General features: G+C 37.8%; 1 protein-coding gene across 12 annotated transcripts in view; it reads left to right on the top strand.

The window, feature by feature from the left end:
• The window catches only part of HNRNPR (heterogeneous nuclear ribonucleoprotein R), a 34,847-nt gene extending 11,617 nt beyond the window's left edge, over window positions 1–23,230 (top strand). For 5 of the 12 annotated variants that reach the window (XM_032625093.1, XM_032625042.1, XM_032625033.1 and 2 more), the window contains 6 exons: window positions 9,823–9,999; window positions 11,545–11,680; window positions 13,115–13,329; window positions 18,752–18,901; window positions 21,687–21,808; window positions 21,945–23,230. In XM_032625093.1, coding sequence (XP_032480984.1) covers window positions 9,823–9,999; window positions 11,545–11,680; window positions 13,115–13,329; window positions 18,752–18,901; window positions 21,687–21,808; window positions 21,945–22,557 — 1,413 coding nt within the window. In that variant the 3' untranslated portion in view covers window positions 22,558–23,230. Of the gene's footprint in view, window positions 1–9,822; window positions 11,681–13,114; window positions 13,330–18,751; window positions 18,902–21,686; window positions 21,809–21,944 lie in introns of all 12 variants that reach the window. The other 7 variants (XM_032625100.1, XM_032625066.1, XM_032625069.1 and 4 more) reach the window with 5 other exon arrangements.
• Window positions 23,231–24,644: the final 1,414 nt, after the last annotated feature.

Here is a 24,644-nt window from a genome sequence, read left to right as displayed (position 1 = left end):
TTTAATGTTTTATTTTATTTATTTTTATTTTTGGCTGCGTCGGGTCTTCGTTGTGGCACTCAGGCTCTTCGTTGCAGTGTGCGGGCTTCTCTCTAGTTGTGGCATGTGGGTTTTCTGTCTCTAGTTGTGGTGAGCGGGCTCCAGAGTGTGTGGACTCTGTAGTTTGCGGCACTTGGGCTCTCTAGTTGAGGCGTGCGGGCTTAGTTGCTCCACAGCATGTGAGATCTTAGTTTCCAGACCAGGTATCTAACCCACGTCCCCTGCATTGGAAGGCGGATTCTTAACTACCGGACCACCAGGGAAGTCCCCCAAAATTATTATTAGCTCTTGACTGAGGAAGTTGAAATTAGGGTCAGTACATGAGACTGACATTATTAAAATTAAGCTATGAGAAGACTACGAGGTTTTATCTTTGGATAAAATCTACTGTAAAGGGCTTCCCTGGTGGTGCATTGGTTAAGAATCTGCCTGCTAGTGCAGGGGACACAGGTTCAAGCCCTGGTCCGGGAAGATTCCACATGCCGTGGAGCAACTCTAGAGCCCAAGAGCCACAACTACTGAAGCCCGCGTGCCTAGAGCCCGTGTTCCGCACCAAGAGAAGCCACCACAATAAGCCCGCACACCGCAACGAAGAGTAGCCCCTGCTCACCACAACTAAAGAAAGCCCAAGCACAGCAACAAAGACCCACTGCAGCCATAAATAAATAAATAAAAAAAAATCTACTGTAAATTAACCCTATAAGTGAGTACTCATTAATGGACATAGTTGCTAAGCATTGACCTTGAGATGAGAAATACACAAGAATGATAAGTATCAATTTTGAAATGCGTTTTTTTTTTTTTTTAGTGTGCCTTGGCTCTCAGACTTAGTCTGGTTATAGTATCTTTGTATCCTTTTTTTTTTCCTTTTTCTTCCAGTTTTATTGAGAAATACTTGACATACAGCACTATATAAACTTAAGGTGTACAGCATAATGGTTTCACTTACATATATCATGAAATGATGACCACACTAAGTTTAGTGGGTGTCCATCATTTCATAAAATTAAAGAAATAGAAAAAAATAATGATTTTTCCTTGTGATGAGAAGTCTTAGGATTTACTCTCTTAGCAACTTTCTTATATAACATACAGCCGTGCTAATTATATTATGTTGTACATTGTACCCCTAGTACTTTTGTACCTTTTGCCTACCTTCATCTAGTTCATCCTCTCCTCAACCCCGCCTCTGGTAACCACAGATTAATCTCTTTTTCTATGAATTTGTTTGTTTTTGAAGTACAGTTGACTTTCAACACTATGTTAGTTCCAGGTGCACAACACAGTAATTTGATATTTCTGTAGTTTCAAAATGATTACCATGATAAGTCTAGTTACCATGTGTCACAGTATCTTTGTATTCTTCAGCTGGTATTGTAAAACTTTTAATTTGTTTCCATTGACAAATGTAATCTCTATGGAGATCATGTCTATATAATAAACTCTTGTTTAAAGAGCATAGCACTGATGATCTGTGGAAGAATTCAAAGGAAATGGTAGATTGGGATCTAACTCTTTGGTGTATTAGCTAGTTGAAGTGTTAAAGAACCAGTGTATTTAACAGACCTGTAAGTATATGACTTTGTAGCATCTGACTTGAATTACATATAAAGAAAAGCTGCTGTGTTTGCAAAATAGTGAATAGGAGCTGGATAATGGAACAACCCTAGTAGATAATCAAAAGACATTGTTGAGGGACTTCTCTGGTGGTCCAGTTATAAAGAATCCGCCTTCCAATGCAGGGGATGCGGGTTCGATCCCTTTTTGGGGAACTAAGATCCCACATGCAGTGGGGCAGCTAAGCCCGCATGCCTCAGCTACAGAGCCCGAGTGCCGCAAACTACAGAGTCCACGTACCCTGGAGCCTGTGTGCCACAACAAAGAGCCCACGCCGCAACGAAAGATCCCATACCCCTCAACGAAGACTCCCCGCGTGCTACAACTAGGACCCTACGCAGCTCCCACCCCCCCCCAAAAAAAAAAGACACTGTTGAGCTGTCTGGTTACTTCTGTTGATTCCTTCCAGAGTCTCAGAGGGCTTCCTCTATTACTGTTGAAGTAATGAGTGGATAGATAATAGACAGCCAAAACTTTCAAAGCCTTAATGCCTAGTGAGTAAAGGAAGAACTGTTGTTAGGGTATTCACTAGATTCTCTTGGTCCTGGAGGGGGAGGATTAACCTGCACATGATTGAGTGGTTACTCTGAACAGCTCATATGGAGCCAGAATGGCTCAACAAGTTAATAAAAGGAAAACATTTATGTTACATTTTAGTTAATTAAAAATTGAGCTTAAAAACTTTAAAAAGAGTGATCTTAGTTTTTGAATACTATTTATTTTCAGCCTTTTTAAGTTCTTTTAATGTCCTAAGTTAAATTGATCTTGAAATGAGACCATCTCCTATTTCTCAAACAAATCAGTATTTTTGGCATGTTTCTTCATGGACCTCAGTGATTATAATATTGGGCACTTTGTTAACCATAGGTTTGTGGATGTTTCTTTTATTTATTTATAATTTTAATTTTTTGTTTTGTTTTGGCCGTGCCACGGGGCATGTGGGATCTTAGTTCCCCAACCAGGGATCAAACCCATGCCCCCTGCTGTAAAAGCATGGAGTCCTAACCACTGGACCACCAGGGGATTCCCTGATGTTTCTTTTAAAATAGAACAGTATTCTTATGGAAAAGCTATAAGTTGGACTTCTAACATTCAAATGATAATTTAGAGTATGAGGAGCTTGCTGTTACGAATTCTTTCTGTAAGGTAATCATTAAATTGCTTTTCCTGAAAATACAGATTTTTTTCATTTTAGATATGCTTAATGAAGCAAACCTGAATGGTTCTAAAAATATAGACGTGTTATGAAAGAAGTATAATAATCTGACACTTAGCTTCCTCACTTAGGTGTGTTCAACTATTTTTTTTTTTTAATTTATTTTTGGCTGCATTGGGTCTTTGTTGCTGCCCACGGGCTTTCCCTAGTTGGGGTGAGCGGGGGCTAATCTTTGTTGCGGTGCGTGGGCTTCTCATTGCGGTGGCTTCTCTTGTTGCGGAGCGTGGGCTCTAGGCACGCGGGCTTCAGTAGTTGTGGCTCACGGGATCTAGAGTGCAGGCTCAGTAGTTGTGGCGCACTGGCTTAGTTGCTCCGCGGCACGTGGGATCTTCCTGGACCAGGGCTCGAACCCATGTCTCCTGCATTGGGAGGCAGATTCTTAACCACTGCGCCACCAGGGAAGCCCCTCAACTGTATTTTCATAGTGCCACTGCGTGTGCTTTCTTTGCTTTTGCCTGTATTTGTAATGGGTAGGGAGAAAATATGGATGGTGAATGATGTAATTATGAGGCACAACTGCATTATGTTAATAGAAACAATATAAAGCAGAATTTTCTTCCCAGAACAGTTTTAAAATACTCAAATACAGATATTCTCAAATTTAAAAATATTCAAACCAGGCTAGGCCTAGTGTGGCCAGAGAACCTAGCCACACCAAAAAATACATTTCAAAATTAATACCAATTACTCTTGTGTATTTTTTGTTTCAGGATACCTTTTATCAGTAGCTTTTTTTTTTTTTTTTTTTAAAGTGCTGTGCCCTGTTAATGCTGATTTATAGAGTTGATAATGTTGTAGGGTGATATGGCTGAAGCTAGTGAGAAGTGGTCAGATTCTGGGTAATTTGAAAGCGTATCTAACAGGATTTATTGATGAGTTGGATATGGAGATATGAGAGAAAGGAACCAAAGATGACTTTAAGACTCATGACCTGAGTGGCTGGAAGGATGGAATTGCCATTTGTTGAAATGAGGAAGGCTATAGAGAAGAGCAAATTAGCGGGATTGAAAGATAGTAGTTCAATTCTGGACATGTTATGAGTTAGACGTCTCTTAGACATCCAGATGGAGCTGTTGAGTGAGCAGTTGCTTATATCATGGAGTTCATAGGAGAATTCTGGCTGGAGATTATAAATGTGGGAGGCATAAGCATCTAGATGAGTTTTTTAAAAAAAAAAAATATATATATGCATTTGTTTATTTTTGTCTGCCTTGGGTCTTAGTTGTGGTGTGCGGGCTTCTCTCTAGTTGTGGCGTGCAGGCGCCAGACTGTGTGGGCTCTGTAATTCTGGCACGCAGGCTCTCTAGTTGTGGCACACAGGCTCTAGAGCGTGTGGGCTCAGTAGTTGCAGCACGGGCTTAGTTGCCCTGTGGCATGTGGAATCTTAGTTCCCCGACCAGGGATCGAGCCTGCATCCCCTGCATTGGAAGGCGGATTCTTAACCACTGGACCACCAGGGAAGTCTCTAGATGGTATTTTAAAACCATGAGTTTGGGTGTGTCACCAAGGAAGTGTGTGTAGCTAGAGAAAAGGTCTAAGATCTGATTCCTGCAGCCCTTCAACATTAAGAGTTTGGGGAGACAAGGAGGAACTAGCAAAGGGGACTGAGAAGAAAGAGCCAATGAGGTAAGAAAAACCAGGAGTGGGGTGTCCCAGAAGTCAAGTGAAGAAAGTTTTCATAGAAGAAAGAATGGTTAATTATATCAAACTTCCCAAGTAAGATGAGGACTAAGAATTGACATTTGATTGTGACAGCATTGATGGCATTAATGACTTTGACTGGAATGGTGGTAAAAGCCAGATTTGGAGAAGATTCAAGAGAGTAAGGAGATGAGAAATTTGAGGCAGCAAGTATATATGGCTCTTTTGAGCAGTTTTGCTACAAAGGGTAGCAGAGAAACGGGGCAATAGCTAGAAGGTGTTATAATCAAGGTATATTCTTTATTTTTTCTTTGTTTACTTATTTTGCGGTACGCGGGCCTCTCACTGTTGTGGCCTCTTCTGTTGCGGAGCACAGGCTCCAGACGCATAGGCTCAGCGGCCATGGCTCACGGGCCCAGCCACTCCGTGACATGTGGGATCTTCCCGGACCGGGGCACGAACCCGTGTCCCCTGCATCGGCAGGCGGACTCTCAACCACTGCGCCACCAGGGAAGCCCCTATTTTTTATTTTAATTTAAATTTTAAGGGAGAAATTATAACATACGATGTGCTGATAGGAATGATCCATGTATAAAGGGGGAAATTGATGACAAAATTGTTGCCGGACCAAGTGTCCTTGAGTAAGAAAGAAAGGATGGGATCTAGTGCGTAAGTTACAGTATGAGGTAGATGTTCATTTGTATATTCATTCAAAGATGAGCAGCTGTTGTGTCCCTGGCACTGTTCAGTGCTGGGAATAAAATGAGGACCAAGATGTGGGCTCTCTGCTCACATGGAAATTGAACCCTCTTCCTGATGTTATTCCCAGATAAGGATCTTGAGACTCGCTGATTGAGAAACTTGCTCAAGGTAAATAAAATGTAGATTTGAATCCCACATAACTAAAAACTCAATGTTTCTCAAGTTCTCCCTACCTTTAAGCTATCACCCTACTACACCAAGCCACCATCATCCCTTGCTGTATTAAGCTGACTGGTCAGCCTGTTTTTCCATACAGTCCACTTTCTATCCAGCTGCCAGAATATTCCTTTTTTTCTTTTTTTTTTTTTTTAATTAATTTTATTTTTGGCTGCGTTGGGTCTTGGTTGCTGTGCGTGGGCTTTTCTCTGGTTGTGGTGAACGGGGGCTACTCTTCGTTGCAGTGCGTGGGCTTCTCATTGCGGTGGCTTCTCTTGCTGTGGAGCACGGGCTCTAGGTGTGCGGGCTTCAGTAGTTGTGGCTCGTGGGCTCTAGAGCGCAGGCTCAGTAGTTGTGGTGCACAGGCTTTGTTGCTCCTCAGCATGTGGGATCTTCCCTGACCAGGGCTCGAACCCATGTCCCCTGCATTAGCAGGCGAGTTCTTAACCACTGCGCCACCAGGGAGGCCCCAGAATATTCCTTTTAGAACATAAGTAATACCCAGTTATTTGCTCAAATCCTCTGTCTTCCTAAGAAATAAAACTCAAATGTCTAACCATGGTTTAACTTAATCTGGCTCCTGTTCTCTCTTTCCCATCACTGTCTCCTGTGTGGACATTTTAATTTTTTAAAATAAATATTTATTTATTTGGTTGCACCAGGTCTTAGTTGCAGCTGGTGGGCTCCTTAGGTGTGGCATGCAAACTCTTAGTTGCGGCATGCATGTGGAATCTAGTTCCCTGACCAGGGATCAAACCTGAACCCCCTGCATTGGGAGCGCAGTCTTACCCAGTGCGCCATTAGGGAAGTCCCAGATCTTTTAATCACTGGCCTATTTGCTGTTCTTCAGATAATGTCAGTTGTACTCCCCATCTTTTTGTACTTGTTCCATCACCTTGGAATGCTCTTTCCTCAGATTTTTACTTAATTTTCTCTTAGGTCTCAGTTCAAATTCACCTTTTCAGGGAGGCCCTTCTATTAAAATACAGCCTCTTCTTCCTTTATCCCTTTTCTTTGCTTTTTTAAAAAAATATTTATTTGTTTATTTGGCTGCGCCAGGTCTTAGTTGGGGCTCGCAGGACTTTTTTTTTTTTTTTCAGTTGCGGCATGTGGGATCTTTTAGTTGTGGCATGCAAACTCTTAGTTGCTACATGCATGTGAGATCTAGTTCCCTGACCAGGGATTGAACCCGGGCCCCCTACATTGGGAATATGGAGTCTTAGCCACTGGACCATCAGGGAAGTCCCCCTTTTCTTTGCTTTTATTTTTTAAATTTTTTTTAAATAAATTTATTTTATTTGTTTTTGGCTGTGTTGGGTCTTCATTGCTGTGTGTGGGCTTTCTCTAGTTTTGGCGGGTGGGGGCTACTCTTTATTGCGGTGTGCAGGCTTCTCATTGCGGTGGCTTCTCTTGTAGTGGAGCGTGGGCTCAAGGCGCGCGGGCTTCAGTAGTTGTGGCATGCGGGCTCAGTAGTTGTGGTGCACAGGCTTAGTTGCTCTGTGGCATGTGGGATCTTCCCGGACCAGGGCTTGAGCCCATGTCCCCTGCATTGGCAGGCAGATTCTTAACCACTGCACCACCAGGGAAGTCCCTTTGCTTTTATTTTACTTAGCCTTTAACACCTCCTGAAATCATATTGTTTATCTTTAAAAATTTTTTTTGTCTGTCAGTAGAATATAAGTTTCATTAATGCCTAGACCTGTCTGTGGTGTTCACTCTTATCTCTAGAATGTAGAAAAATGCATGGCTTATGAGTTCACGTCTTGTCAAAGGTCTGGACAAGTTCTCTGAATAGGAAGGGGGCCAGTTATCTGTATAGGGTAGCATTATACATTGGAGCAACTTCAGCTTATATTTAAAAAATAAATTGGATATGGATGGGAATGGGAGGGATTAAAAATACCTGAGGTTTTTATTTATGAGAGTATTATTTCCTCAGTCATCTTGGGGTGGAGGGGGAGAGCAGAAATTCCGTTCTCCCAAGAGAAATGTGGGGAAAATCAGAGGAGCCAACTGACAAGGGTGGGTTTTAGTCATTTTGATTTTTGGATAAAGGAAACGTTTATTACAAATATATTATACCTTTATTGTAAAATATTTAGAAAATATAATGAGAATAAAATTAGAGTAGTTTTTTTATGCATTGATAACAACTTTTAATATTCTGATACATAGTCATTCTTACCTATACATACATTTATAATCAAAAACCAGAAATTGGCGTTGCTGAACTTACTGATGATTTGGGGTAAAATCAGGACTATCAGAGGAAATGTTTAATAGGTAGTTGGAGATATAGAATTAGGTCTCGGGATGTATGGGATGTATTGGGAGATGACTGTAGAGTTGTAGCCTTTGGGAATGGATATGATCCTTACGAGTGAAGAAAATACAGTGAATTATGGGAAATAGGGCCATAACTATGGGAAACATGCAGATTATTATTAGATGGATAGACAAATCACCATGGAAAGGATAGAGGAGTAGTTAAAGATTAAGACCAGGTTAGTGGAGGATTCTGAAAGCTTAAGGGAAGAGAATTTTCAGAAGATAACATCACCAGTGTTAATGCTTGTTGAGAAGGCAAGGATGATGAGACTGAGGAAGGAAAGACTTCTGAATTTGGTCCTTAGAAGTCCATTAGTGACGTTAGGGCATACAGTTTAGTGATAGAAGAAGCAGCCAATTTTTAGAGAGTTAAAGAGAGCGTAGATGCAAGTACTTTTCAGAGTGAGCTTTTATTAGAAAGATGGTTCTGTAGGGATGTCACTCAGATGATGCCTGATGTCTTATTTGTACTTCTCGTAGCTGCACAGTACTAAGCATACAGTAGATGTGTTGAAAAGAATAACTGCATGAGTGAAATAAAACAGATATGGGCCATGTGTTCAAAGCATTTAAAAGTGAAAGGAAAGATACAGGCTAAAAAAGGGTTTTTTTGTTTGTATTTTGTTTTGTTATGGGAGATTTGGCATGTTTGAAGACAGGAACCACTGGGAAGGAGAGAATGCACTGAGCAAAATAGGACAGTTGAAGAGATGAAGATTTGTGATTATTTCCAGAAGAAGGTAGTAAGAAGAAATGGGCTTATTTATTAGGGTTAAGGAGCTAACCTTTTTTTGGAAAGGAGGTAAATTTCTGAGGTATAAAGGAAAGAAGTGAAAATAGATGTTGAGAAAGGTTTTTAAGACTGAGAGGAAAGAATGTTAGGAAACCAATGGCTTTTCAGGTGATCTCCTTAGAATGAGGTTTAATGAACGAGGATTGGAGACTTTAAGGAGGTAGACAAATGAGAATAGCTGTCGTGTGAGAATTGTGCTAGAGATTTAGAAGAAGACCTCAAGTTTTACCAGGTAGCAGTGAAGGTGAATCTGATTTGAAAAGAATTGTCTTAAGATAGCACAACTGTAGTAGAGCTTAACACCAGAAACTTAATCTCCAGTAATAATATTGGCATCTTTTGGATTGCTGTTATTATTACTTCATTAATCAGGTCATTTCAGAATATGAAATGCTGATGTAGATGAGTTTCACTAGAAAATTCGTCTCATGCAAACACTAATATACTCTTTAAGACTGTGTGTGGATTGCAAATGTTTTAACATAAAAGATTATTTTCAATGTTGCTGACATGGTGGAAATTTGAAGAAAATTGTAGTCTGATATTAAATACTGAGAGGGTTTCTGATTGTTTAATTCTAATTTATCATTCTTACATAACTTAATCCTACTTATTATATAATTCTAACTAAACACACAAAATCTTCAAATGTTGAAAAATTTTTTTCATACTTACTTAAAATGTAATATCCTGATAGAGAAAGGGATAGATTGAAGCACTGGAGTTTTTTTTTTTAAGCCACACAGCATGTGGGATCTTAGTTCCCTGACCAGGGATTGAACCCGTGCCCCCTGCATTGGAAGGGCTGAGTCTTAACCACTGGACCACCAGGGAAGTCCCAGCACTGGAGTTCTAAGTAGTAAAGAATTTGGAGTTGAGAAAATATGAGGAAGACCTCATCAATCTTTTTGTTCAATTATTGTTTTTATAAAAATGCAGAGGTATTTCCATGAAGATTTATACATGCCTTTTATTCTGTTTTTTTGTGAGAAAAAAACAAATTATAAAAATTCAGAATTTAGAGTTGTTACTACAAATTTTGCACACTTTTATTAATCATTTTCCATTTTTCAATATAGAATATTGTTCTATGTTGATGCCCTGAAAGTCATTATAATAAAAGCTAAGGTTAGCTTTGCAAGATTCAAATTGTCCCCATTTTTCCTTAACCATCTTTCTGTCCCCACCCCTTAAAAAAAAGGCAACTGGGCTTTGTGGCTCTAAAATCAAATGCTTACATTGGGATTCTAACACAGAGGTTTTATTTCAGGTCTTTGTAGGTAAAATACCAAGAGATTTATATGAGGATGAGTTGGTGCCCCTTTTTGAAAAGGCTGGTCCCATTTGGGATCTACGTCTTATGATGGATCCACTGTCTGGTCAGAACAGAGGGTATGCATTTATCACCTTCTGTGGAAAGGAAGCTGCACAGGAAGCTGTTAAACTGGTATGTGATAAGCAAATGCCCACTGTCTAGCAAGTCATTTGAGAGAAATACCTCAATTAAAAACATTTGCAGTTAACATTGTTTCACTTTCTTTAGTTTTTGCTTTGAAAGTTTTTATATTGACTGAGTTGGTATGTGACTGTTGGCTGTTTTTTTCTGATTATAAAAGTAAAAAAGAAATGAAAGTACCCAAGAAATAAGGTGTTAGAGAAAGTCTCCCATAATTCTAAGAAGTTATTTATTAGAGTGATTAGTATCTAAAGTTTCATTGATATTTGGCTTCTGCAGGTCTCTCTTTTGATCTTAGACAAAAATGTCAGTTCTTGCTGTTAAACTTTAGGGTAGGATTCTTAAAGTGTGATGAAGTATGGGATGGGTTCTCGGGAACATAACTGGGCAACACTGACTTTTAGGACACAATTCAGGAAATGGCTATGAATCTCTTTGTTTTTGTCATAGCCTAATCATACAGTTTATTTTCTAAGTATATTCTTGTTCTTTCCTATCTTTTAATCTTTCTCTCTTTTTCTACTGTTTTATAACCAATCTAGTAATTTCCTTTGTGTAGGGCCTTTTACCCTTTGTACTTATTCCAGAGCAGTAGTAGTAGTAGTATTAACAGTTATGCCAATTAAGTATATCTTTACTCCTGTTAAGATACAACCCTCTCAGTAACCCAAAATAGCAATATCGTTGTTCCTTGGCATACTCTTTTGCCAGACAGCTAAAGGCCTCACTTAGTCTAGTTCTAGTTCTTCTAGAATAGTAACCTCTTTCACCAAGGCTTTTGGTTTTATCAGTTGCCTCAAAATTAGTTTTACTTGTAGCTTGACCCAGATTTTAGTTTTTATTACGGACTTTTCCTTCCAGTTTGTTTATTCGGTACCGAGAAGTTTTCAAAGCTTTATTTCCTTGTTTCTGACAACATATGGATGATTTTTTTAAAAAAATTACATATCTTTTAGTAAACTAATAGGTAAGTAATGTTAAGCCATTAAAAAGCTAAAGTTTATCAAGGAAATCATAGCCATTTAAATGAAACATTTTTTATTCTTATCATTTCATATAATTTTATAAGTACTGTGTTCGACATGTAGTTTCAGATGTTGGAATTCTGTGTTTTATGTAAAATGTGAAATTCTTCTAAATTTCTTTACATTGATTAAACATAGCTGGTATTCTTTATATATTGTTATTTTGCCTGTGGCTTATCTATATCTAATTTCATCTCCAAGGGCAGATGAACGAGCAGTCTCAGGTATTTTTTCTGAAATTCTCTGGGAGAAAATCTTCAGATAGATAATACTGAAATATGAGATCAGATCTTTTTAAAGATAAAGTGAATAGCAGTGAAGGTTAAAACTAAAACGAGAGGCTGTAACAGGTTTAAAAATACACATTTTATGTTACGGCAAGCATGAGGGAACTCCGTGAGTTCATGAGGCAGGGAGTATTTGACCTTAAATTGTTCAGTTTTTTAGCTTGAGATCAGTTGTTCTGAGTTTGGGGTGGTTGTGGGGTGTCTGGTTCTTTTCTTCCTTTCAGTGTGACAGCTATGAAATTCGCCCTGGTAAACACCTTGGAGTGTGCATTTCTGTGGCAAACAACAGGCTTTTTGTTGGATCAATTCCGAAGAATAAGACTAAAGAAAACATTCTGGAAGAATTCAGTAAAGTCACAGGTAAAACAAAAATGTATTTAGAAATTAGTTTTGGGAAATCTGTGGTGCTATTTATAGGTGCAAAAAAACGAGGTGTATCTTAATCTAAGAATTCACATGTCTATTCAGTGTCTAAATTGCCTCCTTTCTTCTTTTTAGTGGTTTGGACTAAGCAGCTTCCCTCGTAGCCTCAATTTCTTGGAATGTCCTCTTTACTTTGCCTTAATTGAACCCTAGCTTTTGACACAGTCTTTGCCCTATAGCCCTCAAGTGAAGGAAGGCTTTTCTCCCTTGACATTCAATGTGCTTTAGGGCTAAGGGGATGAGAGTTCTTAATTCTCCTTCTTCCTCTTACCTTTTCTAGATCAGATTTTTCCAAATTTCCAATTTTAAATCCATGGAAGTGATTGAAAACATTTTATATCACAGATTTATATACATTTATATATAACTGAAACAAAATTTAACAAAATTATATTTTCGCTTATTGCATATGATTTAGTCTGACATTTCCTATTCCATTTCATTGTTTTAAATGCTAATGGAGATCCACTAATGCTAGCTGCATTTAAAAAAACACTTTTAGACAATTACTTCTCCATCCCATATAAAAACCATTATTTCTTTACATTTTTGTCATCCAGACATATACTACAGATAAACAATCCTTTCTCCCTCCTTCAAACTGTCACCTGTTGCTCTTCTGGTTTCAGTCTTGCATTAATTGAAGATTTTTTCTGGTTCACAGTCTTTCTCTTCTGCCCGAAATTGACTTATTGTTAGTACTTTTAACATCTATGTGGATGAACCATCCAATGCTGTAACCTCCTAGTTTTATGACTGCCTCATCTCTGGTCCTTCACTTCAGCTCTCCCACATCCAAATCACATTCTGGATCTTGCTGCTGGGAGTAAAATCTAAGCACTCTTAAGGATATGGATGGTATTTAAAAGTAGGGACCACCTAGAAAGAACATATATGGAAAGATGAGGGTACAGGACTAAGACCAGAGGTACACTGGTTTTAAGCATTACTTTTATTCTTGGTAAAAATAGTAACTTTTAAAAAGTTAGATTCAAGGATGATTTTTGGTTGTGATTAGTTGTTGAATGTTCTCTTGGATTTATATTATAATTTGGTTTTTAAGTTCCTTGGTAGTATTTTCATAAATTTTAAGCTCACGTTATGTCAAACACTCTAAAACATTCTTGTATGTCAGAATACAGTAGTTGGACTTGTTTATGGCTGTACCTTCAGGATCCCTAAAATTAAAAGGGAACATAAAATACTATCCCTAGCTCCATATCTAATAACGCTGATTTAATTGTCTACTAGGTAATTAGCAAATCATTTTGAGGCTTCTTCAGTTATTTTTTGCTCTTCGGCAAGTGGATTTAGGTCTGCCTAATCGCTAAATGTGTGGTGGATGCTTTTGGCTTATATATCTGGCTGTTGGTTTAACAGAGGGTTTGGTGGACGTTATTCTCTATCATCAACCCGATGACAAAAAGAAGAATCGGGGGTTCTGCTTCCTTGAGTATGAGGATCACAAGTCAGCAGCACAAGCCAGACGCCGGCTGATGAGTGGAAAAGTAAAAGTATGGGGAAATGTAGTTACGGTTGAATGGGCTGACCCTGTGGAAGAACCAGATCCAGAAGTCATGGCTAAGGTAAATGCAATTGCTTGGGTTGGGGGTGCGGTTGTCATTTAAATTTTGTACTCAGAATAATGCTCGAATATTTCAAATTTTACAGTAAATACAAATTGTAGCCCTTGATCTTAACTATTTAGACACCAAATTTAACAGTCTGTCTTGGTATCCAGCAATTTCCATTAACCATTCCTTTTTCTGCAGATTAAATGTGTAAAAGGAACTGAAATGAAATCCCTTCAATTAAGTGTTTGTTTAGTGCTAGGCACTATGAGAGATACAAAGGTAAAAAAGTTAAGAAAAGAAAAAAGACAAGGTCTTACTGAATAAAGAGAGAAGTAATGTTCTGGTGATTATAAGTTATAGTCTTCATTGACCATACTGTGACTTTTATTACATGGCCATGAATTATATTTTATTGAGATTTATAGTTTACTTTCCTTTTTCCTTTTTTTTTTTAAACTGCCTTCATTTTTAATTTTATTTATTTATTTATTTATTTATGGCTGTGTTGGGTCTTCGTTTCTGTGCCAGGGCTTTCTCCAGTTGTGTCAAGCGGGGGCCACTCTTCATCGCGGTGCGCGGGCCTCTCACTATCGCGGCCTCTCTTGTTGTGGAGCACAGACTCCAGATGCGCAGGCTCAGTAGTTGTGGCTCACAGGCCTAGTTGCTCTGCGGCACGCGGGATCCTCCCGTACCAGGGCTCGAACCCGTGTCCCTCGCATTAGCAGGCAAATTCTCAACCACTGCACTACCAGGGAAGCCTCGTGTTTCTTTTTTTAAAGCTTTCTTTTCTTCTCTTTTTTTTTTTTTTTTTGTGGTACACGGGCCTCTCACTGTTGTGGCCTCTCCCGTTGCGGAGCACAGGCTCCGGACGCGCAGGCTCAGCGGCCATGGCTCACGGGCCCAGCCGCTCTGCGGCATGTGGGATCTTCCCGGACCAGGGCACGAACCCGTGTCCCCTGCATCGGCAGGCGGACTCTCAAACACTGCGCCACCAGGGAAGCCCCGTTTTTCTTTTTTTAAAGCTTTTCTTTTTTAATGATCAAGCTCCCTTAGAATATTGTCTCCATGAAGACAGGCAAAGGGTTATCACGTTTGCTGTTATACCATAGTGGCAAAATATGCATGACAAGTCCTGTAGCAGGCCCTCACTTTCCTCCTAAGTCCTGTACTTGCATTGCCAGGATCTCTGCCTGGTAAAGGATGGTTCCAAGGGTTCTGGTTCTTAGGCTTTCCTCTGGGAGACTCCTGGGGTTGAAGGGACACATCTGAAGTTGCATCTCTGCTGCTTTTAGTGAGTTTTCGAGTATTTTGGTGTATGTCTCTTTCCTTTTCGGAGGCAGCAACTCTATGGATGGTGATAAATGAGTGGTTGGATTATTCTGGACTGAGAAGTCTTTTCCTCAAGCTTTTTATTCCAGATTCTGAGGAGACAGTCCTCACTCTTGATTAGTTTGGAGGAGAGCCCTGGTTTATACTAGCATGGTAAAAGTTTTTGTAAGCAAAAGCATTTTTGGATTAAGCAAAGAAGATTCATTGAGAATGAACTGGAGAGACTCAGATGTGTCACTCACTCTTTTTCTCATATTCTTTGAGTAGATAGGTGTCAAGGAAAGGGACTGGGAACCTAAAGAGCCCTGATTTTTTATTTTTATTTATTACTAGCTTGATTTTAATTCCACTTGTTTCTTCTCCTAATACAATTGTGACTTTGAACAAACTTACTGAATTTGGATGTTATATATTTTATTGGAGTTGGATAAATCTCTTTACAAGATCTCTTACAACTTTGAATCTACCTTGTAGAAACTGACTGTAGCCTGTATTGCATTTCCTATAAAAACATTTTAAAAATAACTTATAGATTGAGAGGGGAATAACATCCCCCAGAATATCTAAAGTATAGCTAGTAATTGGCTTATTCGACCACTTTTCACATACCTCTGGTAACCTTTCAGATTGAAATTCATCTTAAATCTTTTTGTGAGATTAGAAAAACCTCATGATTTTATTCTAGTAACTATTCTTCCTGGATCAAAAACAAGTTTCAGAATGAAAAGGAAGCCTCTATAAACTTGAACAATACTGATTTGAATAAACTTGATTGAATAATGCTCCTTTATTGTTTTCTATTCCAGGGTTGGGCAAGGGGGAGTATACCCAATAGTGTAAAGCTTCTGCTGTTGATTCACTGTATCAGTGTTATCATTCATTGAAGATTTTTTTGCCAAGTTGGGTCATTTTTATAATCAACCAGAACCAAAGAGCCTAAATGTATTTTTTTTTAATTTTAATATTGGATTATAGTTTGATTTACAGTGTTATGTTAGTTTCAGGTGTACATAAATATATCTTTCTTAAAGGGACCTTTTTCCTACTGAATGTTTTAAACACAGTTTCAACTAGTAATTTTTATATAGGATGCTTTGGTTTCATCTCAGAAAAGAATAAAAGATCCATGTTGAGTTTAAAAAAAGGTAAATAAACCAATTGGAGGCCTGTCTAATGTAGAAATTAGACTTCGGTATGACAACATTGAGAAAGACAAAGGGTGTAATGATAGAGGTGGAAAACTTTCCTCCCTTGAATTAATGTCTTCTCCCAAAATCCTTTTTACTCAGATAGCCGTTTATCTGAGGCGACAGTTTGTTCGGTAGGTGTGTTAATTTTTTTTTTTTTTGAATGAGTAATGTATTTCCTTAGTTCACAAATCAAAATTATACATAGAAATTCATCCTAAATCCTAAGTAGGAAGTCCTACTTCCACCTCTAGCCCCATCTACCATGTCCTCCTTGTCCCTTGTAGACATCCAGTGTTAATGGTCTCTGGTTTGTCCTTTTAGTGCTTCCTTGGACAAACACAGGCAAATATTAGTATATATTCTTTCCTTCCCTACTTCTTACACAAATGGTTACTGGTAGCTGTATTAATGATCTATGTTTGCTTTATTCACTGTCATATTTCATCTCATCTCATATATTTCAGCTCTAAGGAAATATACCGTTATTTTATGTATCACTAAGAAATTATAAAATGCTGCCAATTAAACTATGACAAGTGCTTATCTGTCACATTGACTGTAAATTGGATCCCTATTTGGAGGTATAAAAATGGGGGAAAAAATCTTAGCAACAGTGTATCCTCGCATTTTTTTCAAAGTAGCTCTTAGAGCTCTTCTTAATTTTTTGACTACATAATTTTCTGTTTTGTAGATGTACCATAGTATATTCAACCAGCTGGGCATTGGATGTTTCTAATCTTTTGTTATTATAGTACTCCAGTGAGTAAGCTTATATCGTTTCAGTTAATTCAAGTGCAAATATGTCTGTAGGATAGATTCTTGAGGATAGAATTGTGGGCCAAAGGGTAAATGCATCTGTAATTATTAAGATACTGACCATATTCTCTGTAGGAGGTGTACTTGTATTCTGCTCCCCACCAGCAGAATACAACAGGCTGATGTTCCTCATCCTTGTCAAAAGAGGATAGGACCAAACTTCTGGGTTTTGCCAAATCTCATAATAAATGGTACCTCAAAGCTGTTATGATTTGCTTCTCTTTACTATGCATGCGTGAGTTTATGTTTTTTATACATTTAAGGACCATTTGTGTTTCTTTGTATGAACCATGTATTCATGAATTTTGCCCATCTTTCCATTCATTTTGTTTTTCTGTTGATCTTTTTCTTATTTTCTGGAGCTCTGATATGAAAGAGATTAACTCTGTGATATAAGTTGTTTTTTGACTTTGCTTATGGTATTTTTCTACTGTGTAGAAGTCATTTCTTTTCAGTAGTTGAATTTTTCAGTCCTTCGTAGTTTATAGATTTTAAGTCACAAAGCCTTCTCCAAGGTCAGTGTTACAGAAAGGAATTGCCTTTATTTTCTTCTAATGCTTTCAACATCCCCCCCCTTTAAAATTTTTTATCTATTTGGACTTTATCCTGGTGTATAGTGTGAGGTATGGATCCAATTTTCATCTTTATTCAGATTAACACTACACTGATTAAATGATTTAAGCATTGAATTGATAGAGTTTGTTATGTCTAGTAGGGCTAGTCTCTAAATTTTGTTCTTATTTTTTTCCTGGCTCTTCCTGCTTGTTTATTTTTTCATATGAACTTTAGAATCAACACATCCAGTTCTGGGGGGTAAAAACAAAAACTTGTTGTTTTAGGGGGTCTTAGGGACCATATTAAATTTGTAAATTAACGTAGTAATAAATATATTTTGGTTCCTTGAAGGTCCTGTTCACAGTATTAGTTACTTTTAACATGGCAGGAGAAGGAACTGATAATTTATATAAATTGGTAACTAACAGAATCATTTTCTTGGTACTTTTCATACTTTCTATCATAGCACTTTTTTTTTTAATTGAAGTATAGTTGATTTACAATGTTTTGCCAGGCTGCTGTACAGCAGAGTGACTCGGTTATACACATATATACAATTCTTTAAATATTCTTTTGTATTATGGTTTATCACAGGATATTGAATATAGTTCCCTGTGCTATACAGTAGGACCTTGTTTATCCATTCTAAATATAATAGTTTGCATCCACCGACCCCAAACTCCCAGTCCATCCCTCCCCCCCCCACCCCCCATCCCCAGCCCTTGGCAACCACAAGTCTGTTCTTCATGTCTATATCACAGCACTTTTTTTTTAACACTTCCATAAATTGCCATTTATTTTCTTTATAATCTTAACATTTTAATAGATTTACAATACCGTATTTTTGAACAGTTTTGTATACTTTTTTTAGCATTAATCTGTATACCATTTACCTTACTAAAAATAGTGTACAGAAATACAGTAGCACAGTATCATTAGCCTCCAAGTTACAGTATACTTCTTTTTTTTTTACACACACACACACACACACACACACACTGTATTTTATTTTTACAAGAGATAAATAAACTGACACCAAGCATTGTAAATGGATGACCACAACAAAAGCAACAATGATTGCAATTACCAAACACGAAACACACTCAAACACACTCATACTATAATGTCATAATATTGACATTCAGTCCAGTAATCCTCCACTGTAACAGCTCCTTTACTTTGCAGTGAAAATTGATTTGTATATTTTCTGCCTCTGAGTCCTTGTGGGATTTTTTTTTTTATTCAAACAGAAAGTCACAAAAATTATAATCATTGCTCATCAGTTTGCTCAGTCCCATGTAATTAATTTTTTTATCTTGATCTTTTGTTAGCACTTTTATGAATTCATCAGTTTTCCATTAGAGTTCTGAAAATGCTTATTTATTCAGTTCAGCAGTATAGTCAGTTACCAGATCATAGCACTTTTAACACTTAATGTTTTAGAGAAGAAAAGCCTATGCCATGAAGATAAGAAGAAATACTTTAATATAGGACTTCAGCTAAAATTAAGTAGCCAATGCCAATTTGTATATTTGTTATATTAGGTGAAAGTTTTATTTGTGAGAAACTTGGCTACTACAGTGACAGAAGAAATACTGGAAAAGTCGTTTTCTGAATTCGGAAAACTTGAAAGAGTGAAGAAGTTGAAAGATTATGCATTTGTTCATTTCGAAGACAGAGGAGCAGCTGTTAAGGTAGAGAAATTTAAAATTTTGTTTTTTGATACTTGAATTTTGTTGAAACTTGCTAAACACATAAAGTGACTTAAAAAGCAAATAAAATTGTTTTCAGCTTTTACCGAACTCTGGAACTTTCTTTTAATAATCTCTGTGAAGTGGTAGTAGTATAACAGGTAAGACTCCATATTTCAAAGCCTGATTATTACTAACTGGGTTTGTGATCTCAGGCAAGTTATTTTTAATCTCTCTATTATTTTTGTAAGCCTAAGGTTTGATAGCATGATACCTTGAAAATGTTACAAGGAATAGTAATTAGCCGGTATAAATACTAAAATGGTGATGAGTGTATCGTAACTACTTTGTTTACCTTGGTTTGTGGACCTGTGAATGGAACTGAGCAGTGTACATGGCTTTATACTTAGTACAACACATTTAATTCAGTAGCTGTGCTCTGAGGGAATGGTTAGTTCTTCATAGTTTTGCCTTTCTTTAGTCATTTTAGAATCCTCATAGTATTGACTGTGTTTTGCCAGTTTCAGTAGTTGTTAGAAATATTTCTTGCATGGAATAGTTAATTTATTTGTTGATGATAGTATTGGAAAGTGTGAAAAAAGTCTTTTCATAAGGTGTCTAGAACATATAACCCGAATACTCTGCTGCTTTCTGATGATAATGGATCAGTACCATCCTTAGTGGGTGAAATTTCAGGTTTCTTCTTCCTCTTGTTCCTCTCTCCTTTTTGGCGGAAGGCGGGGGAGGGGTGGAGGGGAGCGGGGGTGACAAGACAAAATAAAAGCTTTTTTATGTAATTGGGGAGATAGATCCGAAATCCTTGATGACTCAGGCCTGGTTCTTTTTCTACATGTTCTGTCGGTTAAAGTGATGCCACCTCTAATATGAGCAGTTTTTGTTTCCTGCTCAGGGTACTGCTTTAAAATGTGCCTTGTAGAATCTTTGACTAGTTAGAATTTATTGGTTTGCTTTTTGATGGAAGCTAATTAGTGAGACAATATTGCTTATAAAATTCACAGCTTAATACAGAATTTAATGTGTGGCTTCTGAATGGCCAGTGGTACGAAGGACAGATAACTAATACATGTATACCTTCTAAATACTCCTTTTGAATCAGTTGGTATTGAATAACTGGTTGTTCGTAATTTAAAATAATTTTCAAGGGTGGTTTGCCAAAGAAGTCTCTGAAATTACAAGATTTCTAGCTCAGTAACTGGAAATCAGGATGGCCAGAGGGGAGAGTAGACAGATGCTCCATTCTTTTGTTTATACCAGGAAGCTTTTATAGACTCATTTAGTTGCTTTAGTTGAAGCAGCCAAAAGCTAAGGTGGTAAAGGGGAAAAACTAGTTAGAGGAAGATACTGATTTAATCTTTGTCTAGATACTTGTAAAGCACTAAATATTCTTTATGGATAGAGCATTTTATTATGTATATTCAGAGAGGAAAAGGTTGTATAGGGAACAGAAAAGCTGAGGTGAGGAGGTTATACTTCGTTACTGAGTTACCTGAACCCTATGGCAGAGGCTATTAGGTGGAACTACATAAATAAAAAACTAGAGCCTAGAATACTTTTGATTACTGCTTTCCAGGTGAGTACTTGAATCTTCATTAGTTCAGGCCTTTGCTAGGCTTTGTGCTTTTAACTATTCAGGCAAAGTATGTTCCAGGTTAAGCACTGTGGGGGGGACCTAGGCTTTTTTTGGTCAGTATCTTATTGAATTTTACTGATAACCTCATTTATGTTTCAAATCCTTAAAATTTTTATAGATCAACAGTTTTAGACTTACATGTTGAATGCCACATGTTTAAAAATTTGAATTCTGAAAAGTTTGTTACTACTGGCACTTTTTCCAGTTGTGAATTTGCTGCTTTGGTTTGGCTAAGCTTGGAAGTTATTTGGAATTAAGTTTTTGGATTTAAGTAGCAGCAACAGGCAGCTCTCTGGCAATCTTTTATCTTTTTTAAATTTTTATTTATTTTTATTATTTATTCATTTATTTAATTTTTGGCTGCATTGGGTCTTCACTGCATGCGGGTTTTCTCTGGTTGCTGAGAGTGGGGGCTACTCTTCGTTGTGGTGCACAGGCTTTTCATTGTGGTGGCTTCTCTTGTGGAGCACAGGCTCTAGGCGCGTGGGCTTCAGTAGTTGTGGCACACAGGCTTCAGTAGTTGTGGCTCGCGGGCTCTAGAGTGCAGGCTCAGTAGTTGTGGCGCCCGGGCTTAGTTGCTCCACGGCATGTGGGATCTTCCCTGACCAGGGCTCGAACCTTTGTCCCCTGCATTGGCAGGCGGATTATTAACCACTGTGCCACCAGGGAATCCCCAGTCTTTTATCGTTTTTTTTTTTGCGGTACGTGGGCCTCTTACTGTTGTGGCCTCTCCTGTGGTGGAGCGCAGGCTCTGGACGCACAGGCTCAGCAGCCATGGCTTACGGGCCCAGCCGTTCCACGGCATGTGGGATCTTCCCGGACCGGAGCACGAACCCGTGTCCCCTGCATCAGCAGGTGGACTCTCAACCACTGTGCCACCAGGGAAGCCCTATCTTTTTAAATATAATGGTAGGACATCAGTTTTGTTCTCAACATAATTTACACATAAGAAAGTAAGATTATGGGGAACAAGTACTTTCTTTGTGTATTTTTTTTAACTTGGTGGGTATATTCATCTTGCAAATTAAAATAGTTGTGAAGTAAATTGCTTATCAAATGTATTAATGGCACAGATATGTTTGTTATGTTTAAAGTACTGTTATGTGTAAAGTAAATTTATTTCCTAATTTTGTATAGGCCATGGATGAAATGAATGGCAAAGAAATAGAAGGGGAAGAAATTGAAATAGTCTTAGCCAAGCCACCAGACAAGAAAAGGAAAGAGCGCCAAGCTGCTAGACAGGCCTCCAGAAGCACTGCGTGAGTCTACATTTTAGTAAATACATCTTTGAACAGAGAATAACTTGATAACAGAGATCAGGTAGTTTAAAAAGTCAGGAAGAGTCTTGAAGCAAACTAATTTGTTTTTTCTTTTCTCCCTTCCCTCCATTGCTAGGTATGAAGATTATTACTATCACCCTCCTCCTCGTATGCCACCTCCAATTAGAGGTCGGGGTCGTGGTGGGGGGAGAGGTGGATATGGCTACCCTCCAGATTACTATGGCTATGAAGATTACTATGATGATTACTATGGTTATGATTATCATGACTATCGTGGAGGCTATGAAGATCCCTACTACGGCTATGATGATGGCTATGCAGTAAGAGGAAGAGGAGGAGGAAGGGGAGGGCGAGGTGCTCCACCACCACCAAGGGGGCGGGGAGCACCACCTCCAAGAGGTAGAGCTGGCTATTCACAAAGGGGGGCACCTTTGGGACCACCAAGAGGCTCTAGGGGTGGCAGAGGGGGTCCTGCACAACAGCAGAGAGGCCGTGGTTCCCGTGGATCTCGGGGCAACCGTGGGGGCAATGTAGGAGGGAAGAGAAAGGCAGATGGGTACAACCAACCTGATTCCAAGCGCCGTCAGACCAACAACCAACAGAACTGGGGTTCCCAGCCCATCGCTCAACAGCCGCTTCAGCAAGGTGGTGACTATTCTGGTAACTATGGTTACAATAATGACAACCAGGAATTTTATCAGGATACTTATGGGCAACAGTGGAAATAGACAAGTGAGGGCTTGAAAATGATACTGGCAAGATACGATTGGCTCTAGATCTACATCCTTCAAAAAAAAATTGGCTTATCTGTTTCATCTTTAAGTAGCAATTTGCTGCCATTTGTATTGGGCTGAAGAAATCACTATTGTGTATATACTCAAGTCTTTTTATTTTTTCCTCTTTTCATAAATGCTCTTGGACATTATTGGGCTTGCAGAGTTCCCTTATTCTGGGAGTTACAATGCTTTTATCCTTTCAGGCTTCATTTTAGCTTCAAAACAAGCTGAGCACACTGTTAAATCATGATTTTGCAGAACCTTTGGTTTTGGACAGCTTCATTTTTTGGATTTGGGATAGATTACCTAGCAGTATGGAGTATGCTGTAAATAAAAATACAAGCTAGTGCTTTGTCTTAGTAGTTTTAAGAAATTAAAGCAAACAAATTTAAGTTTTCTTGTATTGAAAATAACCTATGATTGTATGTTTTGCATTCCTAGAAGTAGGTCAACTGTGTTTTTAAATTGTTATAACTTCACACCTTTTTGAAATCTGCCCTACAAAATTTGTTTGGCTTAAACGTCAAAGCCGTGACAATTTGTTCTTTGATGTGATTGTATTTCCAATTTCTTGTTCATGTAAGATTTCAATAAAACTCAAAAATCTATTCAAAACATTACCTATTTCAAATTCAATTGTGTCCTAAAACATTATTTTATTCGTAATCCTTGCAAGGAATATTGTTTTCCAACTATAACTGCCTATGTGAGTGATCAAATTCATGCAAAATTTGTCTATTCCAGTATGTATCGTGGATATCAGACTGAGAATTAGACTAAATTCTAGTATTTATTCCAAATAGCACTGCACTGATTGATGTTCTCTCATAGTCTTTCCTAATTTGGCAATTTTATCCTTTATTTTTATTAAAAACAGGTTCAAAGGCTTTTGAACATTCTTGCAGGCATTGGATAATTTGCGTTAAATAAAATGGGGTTGGGGAAGCAGACTGCAATTTATTTTGACCCACATTCTTTCTATAAAGGATAATTTGTTGTCTGAAGACCTTATTTGCTGGAGTGAATGTACATAACAGGAAAAAATGTTAGTACTGTGGCGTCAATTGCTCTGCGGACAAAACTTCATGTAAACTTTTAGTATACATGATTGTGACTACCACTTCAGTTACTGGTTTAGGAATATAATTTCCTATTGCTATGTAAATTTACTCTGAGAAACACTCATGCCTTATTAAGAGAGGCTTAAAAATATCCAGTAGTCCTACTTCTGACTTTCTGTTAATACCTCTTATTTTAATTTTTTTTACTACTCGAATGGCTAAAGTTTTGTTGGCCAAGTCATAGCATCTATTTCCATTTCCTTGAGAAATTCTGATTTATTGTAACTACTTTTTTTTGCTTGAGAATAAAAGGAACGAAAGAATCTGACCCTAACAGTGCAGAAAACTCTATCACTTTCAAATTACCAATAAAATTTTCCCTTCTATTCTATTCTTAGGTGAATCTAAAATGTTTTTAAATTATAAAAATAAGCCATTGGAGAATAATTAAAATGGGCACACCTTTATTTTGTGTTTTGTTCTTGTTTGGTGTCTTTTATGACAGGAGTGGAGTATTAGATTTCAAAATTATAAGCCACTTAATTCCTTGTGAGCTCAGGTAGATCATATTTTGGGTTTCATGGCTTCTTTTTTGACTTTGAGGAGGAAAATGAATATTTGCTGATAAAAGTCAATATATCTGCTTTCTCTTTAAAAGTACACTTATTACATAGTACAGTAAGTTAACAGACCTTGTTAATATTCCTTTTATGTTTTGGAAGCTAATAAAGGAATTATATAGAATTGCTGTGTATAATAGTGTCAAGTTAACATGGGTATCTATTTGATGAAGCTTAGATCTGGTGGTTTTTCTCATGCCCATGTATGCAAGTAAAGACACCAAACATTCTTTAATTTCTGCCTTTAAACTTTGAAAATACAATTTGAAGCTGTAACTATAAATCTAAATTAGACTTAAGTACAACCTTGATTTTTCTTGGAAAGAAGAGAGGATCTAGAAATACAATTTGAATTGTT

This window comes from Phocoena sinus, chromosome 1, assembly GCF_008692025.1.
Source record: "Phocoena sinus isolate mPhoSin1 chromosome 1, mPhoSin1.pri, whole genome shotgun sequence".
NCBI classification, from domain to species: Eukaryota; Metazoa; Chordata; class Mammalia; order Artiodactyla; family Phocoenidae; genus Phocoena; species Phocoena sinus.
The sequence above is the reverse complement of the archived record's forward strand: the minus strand, read 5'-3'. Positions and strand labels throughout refer to the sequence as shown.